Below are 10177 nucleotides of genomic sequence, written 5' to 3'. Positions count from 1 at the left end.
CACACATGAGTTGTTCAGCGAGGGGAATGCCAGAGGTGTATTCAACTCTGGCAGTAAGCTAGATAGTCTTGTAATAACTGATAGTAAAGTGAGGAGAAATTGTTGAAGATAAACACAAGAAAGGCACCTCGGGTGGATGGGATCTATCCAGTTATATTAAAGGAGGCAGCAAGGAAGTAAGCAAACCCTTAGCCATAATTTTGAGAGCTTCCTTAGACTCAGGAGTGGTACCCATAGACTGGAGATGTGCAAATGTGACCCCAATTTGCAAAGGAGGGTCAAAAGGCTGACACGAGTAATTATAGACCTCTGTTCCAGGAAAATTAATGGAGGCAATGGTTAAAGAAGCACTGGAGGATCATCTAGACAAGACTTCAGTTATAGCTCGGACACAGCATGGTTTTGTTAAGGGAAAGTCTTGCATGACCAATTTGATTGGATACTATGATGCAGTCGCAAAAGAACTGGATGCAGAGAATAACTTTGGTAGTATATACTTGGATCTTAGAAAGGCTTTTGATCCTGTTGCACATCGAAGACTGCTGCACAAATTGGGTCAGTGCGGCATTGGAAGCAAATTGCTGCTATGGATAAAGGAGTGGTTGAGGGGAGAAGACAGAGAGTTGTAATCAATGGACACTGCTCCTCGTGGACTAATGTTATTAGTGGAGTCCCTTAGAGTTCAATGTTGGGTCCATTATTGATTTCTGTATTTATAAATAATATTGATGATGGTATATCAAGCTAATATTGATGATGGTATATCAAGTATATAATGTCCAAGTTTGCAGACGATATGAAGGTTGGCAGGGTTGTTAAGGACACTACTGACGCTATGCTGCTGCTGCAACAGGATCTGGAAAGGTTGAGCAGATGGGCTGAGTGGTGGCAAATGAAGTTTAACATTGACAAATGTAAAGTGCTACATATAGAAAACAGCAACCCCAGAGCAACGTGTCAACTCTGTGGTACTACACTGACAGTGGTAGAGAATGAAAAGGACCGGGGGGTAATTGTGCCGGCAGATATGAAGTTCTCTGAGTAGTGCAGACGGCCTGCAAGAGTATCTCATGGTGTCTTATCAATGATATACAGGAATTTTTCTAGCATGGATAAGGAGGTGATTATTCTCTTGCTTAAGATTAGTGAATGGAACTAAGGGTTGCTCTTACGAAGAAAGGCTTAAGTTTTGCAAATTACAGTGTCTGGAGACTAGACACCAGCGAGGTGATCTGATAGAAGCGTATAAAGCCTTGAACTGTTTGAGCATGGTCAATGCTGACGGGATTCTGCCTCTTGCTCAGAATAATCGCCTGAGAGGGCATAAATTCAAATTGAGGAAAGACAGATGTAGGATAGATGTGCGGAAATTTGCCTTTAGCCAGCGGGTAGTTGGTTGGTGGAACAGACTTCCATCCCTTATTGTGGAAGTTGATAGCCTAAATAAATTTAAGGCTCAGCTGGACAGGTATTTCGAACGAAATGAAGGGTGAAGTGGGAGTTTTTTTTTTTTTTTTTTTCGCTGATGTTGCATAAGCTTGCTTTCTTGCGTCATATGCCTCTACTAATGCTAATGTTAATGCTAAAAGCTATTTTTCTTCTTAGGAATAAAATACTGTAGAGCGAAAAATTATTTATTTCCATTTACTAAATACAGTATTTCCTTAAATTCATTTTGCTCCTTCAGAAATGCAAAAAAATTAGAATCACAGCAAACAAATATCTTTTTTTCCTCACAGCGTTCAAAAGTCGCACTTCAAAGGGAAATGATCCCAAAAAGTATTAGACCTTTCAAATTTTGAGTTTAAATGAAAACGTAAAACCCCTGCTACTTGGGCCTAACTGAATGTGTTGATCTTTTTATAATTATTTTTTTCTTCTGTCACAGTTTCCATTTTGGTTTTTAAAACTCTGTTTTCTGTGTTCAGCTCTATGACTCTCTGCTCCAAGACTGTCCAGTTGACTTTCTGTAGTCTTGTTGCAGACGTTATTCTAGTTGTTTGCTTGTGGAGAAAGACTTCTAGGTATAATTTTAAATCTTTCATTTGTTTGATTTGGTTTTGGATCTGGTTAATGGTTCCAAACCTTATTAAAGTATTAATATTGAAGTGGGTAACCCGCAAACAACGACTTCCCCCCCGCCCCATAGAGGACCACCAGCATGGCCGACCAGCATCAAATCCCATGACTGCCTCAAATAATCCGCATGAGGAGAACTGTGACCACTATCAAAATGCTGGTCGGCAAGAGTAACTCCCCTCACTTCTGGGATATATGTCAGTGGCATGTTCCACTTCCTTCCCTAAACCACACCTCTTCTTCCGCTACAGGGGAACAGGCTGAAGATCAGTGACAGATTTCTACCCGACCAAGTACTTCCTGCAATATAAGCCCTGCTAATGATCGGAGTAGACCCCCAGAAATTCGCTTCAGATCGCAATTACAGGCGTTCCTTGGCCGAACCTGTTCCACTTTTGTTTGGGCCCCTGATGTCGACTCATACCGGTATCTCCACCTGCTATCTGCTATGAGGCACAGAACGGCACGTTGCAGGTACACCGACGAACTGTTCACAAGAAAATGCGAAACCGTATACCTAACAACTTAATGCACGCCTGTGAAATATTCTGTGTTATAAGCCTATATGTGCTTTGTACATACGAACATACTTGTACTGTCTACTTCAGAATTATGTAATATTCATATCTATAGCTGGTTTAATGCCACGTTTTTAAGTTATTTTCATGTTATGTTATCGTTTTGTTATACTGTACATGTTTTTATATTACCCCATAACGTTGTCAAGCCCCTGTCCTGGCTGTGGCGGGCACATTATTGTATCTTTACTGTACAATAAAGATTTCTTCTTCTGTGGGCGACACTTACCTTTCTGTCATAAGGTCCTTCTGCGGGTGAAAAAAAAAAAAAAAAAACACCTTATAATCAGAATTGGCCTGTATAGCCATTAAATTTAAGTACAAAGGGATAACCCCTGGCTTTATGGCGATGAAGGACAATAAAGATTATATGTTGAGGCCATTCAGCATAGTCAGTTCTTAACTGGTAACACTGCAATGTGCGAAGTGTACAAACTATTACATATACGTAGAAATAATCAGTAGTGCTGTGTTCCTATGTGCCGCTAGTAAGCAAAATAAAATTTGCCGCCCTAAATGTTGAATATCGATAAGCGAATACTGATACAAATCAGAAAACAATATCAAAAAAAATTTCGGCGCCCTCTTGAACTGCCAGCCGTCAACGACGCTTACCTAGTCACCCCCTTGCGGCGGCCCTGCAAATAATCACAAAATATACTCATATTATTATTTTCAGGCGATACAAAGTAGATAACCTGCAAATAATACTTAAAAATTCATAATAATTACTTATTTCCATTTTTTATAACTGTCTACTTTTATATTTATAATCAAATTCTTATGTAGTCAGGAAATGATTTTTTATTCTTTCTCAAAAAAAAAAAAAAAAAAAAATTATTGCATGTAGTATACATTGCCAATACGGTATACAGACTGGCAGATACATCATCATACATGCTCAGTCAAATCGGAAGTGCTCAGCCAGAATGCGATTCACGATAGGTTGGTGATGCTAGGTGACCGTGTCTCACGACGCTAACGTGCAGGATTACCATGATTTATGATTATTTTTATTAGTGACAGATGTAACATATAATTAGCAAGATTTGGCATGATAATCCAGTTTTCAAAAATGAATAAAAGAAAGTTGTTAATTGCCTTATCAAAGAATGTCCCTCATAGCTTTACCCTACCAGAGAAAAATAATTACCGTAATAATGGAAGGTCTTATCAATTACTAAGTAAGATCACACAGACTTCGAGTAGTTTAGGGCATTTGAGGATTCCCCGACACTTCCAGTTCTGTTTAGCTTCTCAGCGCTTTATAAGCACAAAGTGGGTTTTATTCCAAAAAATATCACTTGATGATGAACAGGTTCAAAAATATTTATTGGGACTAGTTAGTCAGTACAATGAAGCCCAAAAGAAAATTGGTGAGAATTGCGATGTAAAGCGATCAAAGGAGTTCTATGAAGTGATACGCAAATTAGAATCTGTTGTTGTTCTACTAAGGGAAGTTTGCAGTGTAAAAGAAGAAATAATGGAGGTGGAAGTACTGTTGAAAGGTAAATGTTACGAGACATATTCTTCCTCCTCTTTCGTATATACCCCAAGTGACCAGATTCTTAGTATTCCAATGCGGGACACTGGAATTTTTCAACCCCCTAGAAACAATATACTGTACACATATATTTAAAATATATAAATATATATGTATATATATATATATATATATATATATATATATATATAAATATTCACATACAAAATATAAATTAAATACATATAACTTCTATAAACTAAACTTATAAAATAAAATATCACACTTCTTGAAAACAGGAAAAAAAAAATATATATAACCTATATTTGTTTGGAAGGGAAAAAAAACGAACACTTATTAGAGGGAGGGGTTATGTTTTTAGGGACCCACATCTGGTGAGTATGGGCTTGGCACACACAGGGTCCTGAGCTGGACATCATCATTCTTCTCTTTCTTGATGATTCCTTTCTACTTCTCTCTCTCCCCCTCCCCCAGTGTAACTACGATTTTCTTTGGCAGGTGTAGCATAAGCTTCAGGCTTCCTTGCACCATATGGCCAATAATAATAATAATAATAGATTTTTGTTTAGTGAAAAAAAGGTTGTTTTTTTTTCTGGGAAACAATAATAATCATACATCTTACATCAATAAAAATAAGGGAAATTAAATAATAAAATTAAATATATTTTTCCGCTGAATTAATTTTTATTTTCAAATTTATTTCTTCATTATTTGCTATTTCTTTGTTAAATTTTATATTGATGACGCTCATCAATTGTGCAATACCACCACTTTGCTTATTGGAGGCTTGAAGTGGTGAAACCCATGTTTAGTCTCTAGAGCAAAGTTTCCGGCACCCCTCTCCCCTATACTTCTCCTTCAACCTTCTCCTTCAACATCATCACGCAACACAGCGGCAACCCCCAAGGCAGAATGCGCTGGTCCCAAAGGAATTAGTAGTTGTTGGTGATTCTCTTGTCAGGGAAACAGGAAAGATGCTTTGTAAAAAGGATAGGTGGAACAGGACCAGTATATGTCCGCCAGGGGCAAAGGTTGATGACGTTGTAGAGCGGATATCATCTTTTAAGGGCACAAAAGGTGATATAGTTGTACACGTTGGCTCTAATGATATCAAGAATAGGAGACCGGCAGAATTGCTTAACAAGTACAGGTCACTGTTGAAAAAAAGCTGTGAAATAGGGTTGAATTTGAAAGTGTCTGCAATTCTGCCCAGACACGATAGGAGGGAGTATATGATGAGAGCCCCGTCGATCAATTCGGCCCTGGAAAGATTGTGCAAGGCTCAAGGGGTAGAATTTTTTTCAGCCTGGTCTGTACTTGTTAACGGGAGAGACTGCTTCTACAGGGATGGGATACACTTAAATAGAATGGGTGCAAGAATGTTAGCTGATGCTATCGAGGCAGTGTTAGGTGGGTCGGAAAACTGCTAGCTTGGGGGGATACAAGGACTAATAGATTAACAGTAGCCACTGGCAGAGGTGAAAGTGATTCTTGCACTGCTTCTATTGGAATGAGCAGCAGCCTGGAAAATAAGATGCAGGATATTTCAGAGACTGCTGGGAATCATTGGGGTACAAGTAAACACATGGGTTGTGTTAGGGTAGCTAAGAAAAAGAACAGGTGCATGTATACTTGTGTGTACACCAATGCTAGGAGTTTAGTAAATGAATTTGAGGTATTGCTCAAAACATCAAAGGCAGATATTGTTGGGATTTCAGAAACGTGGTGTCACACAGATATAAGGAATGCAGAACTGGAATTTGGGGAGTACAATGTCTACAGAAAGGATAGACAGGATAGGAAGGGAGGAGGGGTTATGCTATTAGTTAAGAAATACAAAAAATCCAAGGAAGTGAAGCCAGTCGACATTGCTGGACAGTGCAGTGTCGAGTCAGTTTGGTGTGACATAAGCATTGGGAGATCAAAATTGAGAGTAGGAGTGTGCTATAGGCCTAATGATTCTGATGAGTATAATAAGAAACTGTACGGGGAAATAGAGTGGGCCAGCAAATCAGAGAATCTTATAATGGGGGATTTTAATTTTCCAGATATTGACTGGAATTTGTGAGTTGGTCACTCACACACTAGCAAGGCTTTTGTGGATTTATTGGATGATTGTTTTCTACATCAGCATGTTCGGGAGGCAACTAGAGGGAGTAATACTCTTGATTTGATTATCAGTAGTGATTCTTCATGCATTAAGAATCTGCAGGTAAATGAACCACTATGTGGCAGTGATCACAGTGTGCTGAAGTGGGATTTACTCAAAGAGGTAACTACCATTAGGGGTAAAGGGAAGGGTTATTGCTTTCGTAAAGGCGCCTCCGTAGCCAGGTGGGAAGGAGGAGTAGTGTGTAGCACACGCTTCTTGATTAGACCGGGTTTCGAGCCCATCAGCACCAAATATGGAGGATCCAGAAAGGTCAGGGAATGACCACCCCGTATGCCGGAGCAATATGGCCTTAGTTGCTAATGCTCCAAAAAACCAAAATAACAATAACAACAGCTTTCGTAAAGGCAACTACGTTGGACTGAGACAGTATTTAAATTCTATACAGTGGGACCAACTGATGATGTTACCAACAGCAAATTCAAAATGGGAAGCATTCAAAGAACTTATCTTGGAAGCTACTAGGCTTTACATATCAACTAAGAAATATTGTTCAAGGTTTCGGCCTAACTGGATGTCAGATGAACTAATGAGACATATGGCAGAGAAGAAAAATGCATGGGATACATACAAATTAACACGTGACGCAGAAGCCTATGATAGATAAAAGTTGATCTGTAACCAAGTTACAAAGGAGGTTAGGCAGGCGAAGGCAGATTACGAGAAATCTTTGGCAAGGGATGCAAAGAAAAACAGCAAAGAGTTCTTTACTTATGTAAACTCTAGAAGGAAGGGGATGAATGAGATTGGTCCACTTGATATCGATGGGTCAACTGTTAATGATCCTGCTCAGGTAGCTAACAAACTAAATGAATATTTTTCATCAACATTCACACATGAGGAGTTATTCAGCGCGGGGAATGCCAGAGGTGTATTCAACTCTGGCAGTAAGCTAGAGAATCTTGTAATAAATGAGAGTAAACTGGAGGAGAAATTGTTAAAGATAAACACAACAAAGGCACCTGGGGTGGATGGGATCTATCCAGTTATATTAAAGGAGGCAACAAAGGAAGTAAGCAAACCCTTAGCCATAATTATGAGAGCTTCCTTGGACTCAGGGGAGGTACCCATGGACTGGAGATGTGCAAATGTGACCCCAATTCACAAAAAAATAGGAGGATCAAAGGCTGACACAAGTAATTATAGACCTGTGAGTTTAACTTCTGTTCCAGGAAAATTAATGGAGGCACTGGTTAAAGAAGCACTGCAGGATCATCTAGACAAGACTTCAGTTATAGCTCGGACACAGAATGGTTTTGTTAAGGGGAAGTCTTGCCTGACGAATTTGATTGGATACTATGATGCAGTCACAAAAGAACTGGATGCAGGGAATAAATTTGATATTATATACTTGGATCTTAGAAAGGCTTTTGATACTGTTGCACATGCAAGACTGCTGCACAAATTGGAGCAGTAGTGCATTGGAGGCAAATTGCTGCTATGGATAAAGGGGTGATTGAGGGGGAGAAGACAGAGAGTGGTAATCAATGGACACTACTCATCGTGGACTAATGTTATTAGTGGAGTCCCTCAGGGTTCAGTATTGGGTCCATTATTTATTTATAAATGATATTGATGATGGTATATCAAGCTTAATGTCCAAGTTTGCAGACGATACAAAGGTTGGCAGGGATGTCAAGTACACTACTGATACTATGCTGCTGCAACAGGATCTGGAAAGGTTGAGCAGATGGGCTGAGAGGTGGCAAATGAAGTTTAACTTTGACAAATGTAAAGTACTACATATGGGAAACAGCAACCCCAGAGCAACGTATCAACTCTATGGTACTACACTGACAGTGGTATAGAATGAAAGGGACCTGGGGGTGGTTGTGCAGGCAGATATGAAGTTCTCTGAGCAGTGCAGACGGGCTGCAAGAGCAGCTCATGGTGTATTGTCAATGATATATAGGAATTTTTCTAGCAGGGATAAGGATGTGATTATTCCCTTGTATAAGGCAATGGTCAGGCCACACCTAGAGTACTGTATACAGGTCTGGAGGCCTCATTTCAAGAAGGATGTAGAGATGCTGGAATGAGTGCAGAGAAGGGCAACAAGATTAGTGAATGGGAGAAAGGGTTGCTCTTACGAAGAAAGGCTTAAGTTATGCAAATTACAGTGTCTGGAGACTAGGCAGCAGCGAGGTGATCTGATAGAGGTGTATAAAGCCTTGAATGGTTTGAGCATGCTTAATGCTGATGGGATTCTTCCTCTTGCTCAGAATAATCAACTGAGAGGGCATAAATTCAAATTGAGGACAGACAGATGTAGGATAGACGTGAGGAAATTTGCCTTTAGCCAGCGGGTGGTTGGTGGAACAGACTACCATCTCTTGTCGTGGAAGTTGATAGCCTAAATAAGTTTAAGGCTCAGCTGGACAGGTATTTCGAATGAACGAGGGGTGAAGTAGAAGTTATTTTTTATCTGTTTATTTATTTATTTATTTTTTGGCTGATGCTGCATAAGCTTGCTTTCTTGCCTCAAATGCCTCTACTAATGATAATGCTAAACCCATGCACGGTACCAAGTACTATAGGTTTTGATGCCTTTCGTGTTTGAGGATTTCATAAAAAAAAAAAAATCTGGTGAGTATGGGCATGGCACACCCAGGGTCCTGAGCTGGATATCATCATTCTTCTCGTTCTTGGTGATTCCCTTATCTCTCTCTCTCTCTCTCTCTCTCTCTCAGGGTGGCTCAGGAATTTTTTTTTTTTTTTTTTTGGCTGCTGCAGTATAAGGCTCGGGCTTTCTTACACCATATAGCTAATAATAATAATAAGAAGAAGAATTGCACTTAACTTGTAGTATTGCTTTCAGTGTTTCTATGATCAGTTGGTGTTTTTGTTGACAGCCACAGCTTATTTACTATCGGGAAAACCCTTTCCGTTGTACCATTGGTTCCCGGCAAATATAATGCAAATGATTTGCATTATGTTTGCTATTAAGTATGGAGGCTACACGTCCAGTCCAGGACAGTTTGCAATGTGGGGCAAATGACTGAAATCAGGGACTGTCCTGCATAATCCGGGATGTCTCTTCACTTTATATATACCGTATCTTTCGACCATATCAGACCAGGACTGGCAACTGAAGTGCAATAATTGTTTAACACAACATTGTTACAATGAGATTTCTGGAAAATTTGGGTATTGGGGACTTATACTTCACCTACAGTGGCTGTCACAGGTGGAGTCTATAGTCTTCCCCATGGTCAAAATTTGTGTGTCATTTTTTGCTGCCGTGTGATGATTAATGATTCCCTGAACAAGCTTAATGATTCCCTGAACATTGCTTTAGCTCAAGGGTTCTTAAACTGTGGGTCATGACCCCTCCAGGGGTCACAGCAAACATTAAAAACTTGAGTAAATTTAATATTTATTATAGAATTATTTAAATTATTATACACCAGAGGTTCTTAAACTGTGGATGCAACCCTGGGAGGGGTCGCAAAAAAGATCCTGGGGTCACTAATAATTTCCTAAACCTATTCTTTAACCCCCTTCCTTTAGAAAACCTTGTGATTTTCTAAAGGAAGTGATTTCCTTTAGAAAATGATTTCCTAAAATATTCATTTTAGCAGTAAGGTAAAAGAAGAGTACAAAATCTCCATCCCTATTTTGCCCTAGTATAAAAGGCTGGTTTTGCACCCCACTTACATAAAAATCAGGCTTAACTGCCTAAGTTTGCAGAAGGATAAGACAATGTAAGATCACTCATTGGTGAAGATAGGATATTAGGCTGGGAAAAGCAATTAGAAAATGTGAATTTGAATGGCTTGGCTGAAACAAGAAGAAATGAGTTGCAAGTTTATCAAGTAGAAATCTGCTGAAAAAACAGCGAAAAGA

General features: G+C 39.4%; 1 protein-coding gene across 2 annotated transcripts in view; it reads left to right on the top strand.

The window, feature by feature from the left end:
* Positions 1 to 3558: 3558 nt before the first annotated feature.
* mRF1 (mitochondrial translation release factor 1) overlaps positions 3559 to 10177 on the top strand; it is a 128311-nt gene continuing 121692 nt past the window's right edge. Inside the window, exon 1 of one of the 2 annotated variants that reach the window (XM_090371840.1) lies at positions 3559 to 4165. In XM_090371840.1, coding sequence (XP_090227966.1) covers positions 3712 to 4165 — 454 coding nt within the window. In that variant the 5' untranslated portion in view covers positions 3559 to 3711. Of the gene's footprint in view, positions 4172 to 10177 lie in introns of both variants that reach the window. The other variant, XM_090371839.1, reaches the window with a different exon arrangement.

The sequence above is a fragment of the Mastigoproctus giganteus genome, chromosome 4 (genome assembly GCF_048544385.1).
Source record: "Mastigoproctus giganteus isolate SK-2022 chromosome 4, ASM4854438v1, whole genome shotgun sequence".
Lineage (NCBI taxonomy): Eukaryota > Metazoa > Arthropoda > Arachnida > Uropygi > Thelyphonidae > Mastigoproctus > Mastigoproctus giganteus.
Note: the sequence above shows the minus strand (reverse complement) of the source record. Positions and strands in the feature narration are given on the sequence as shown.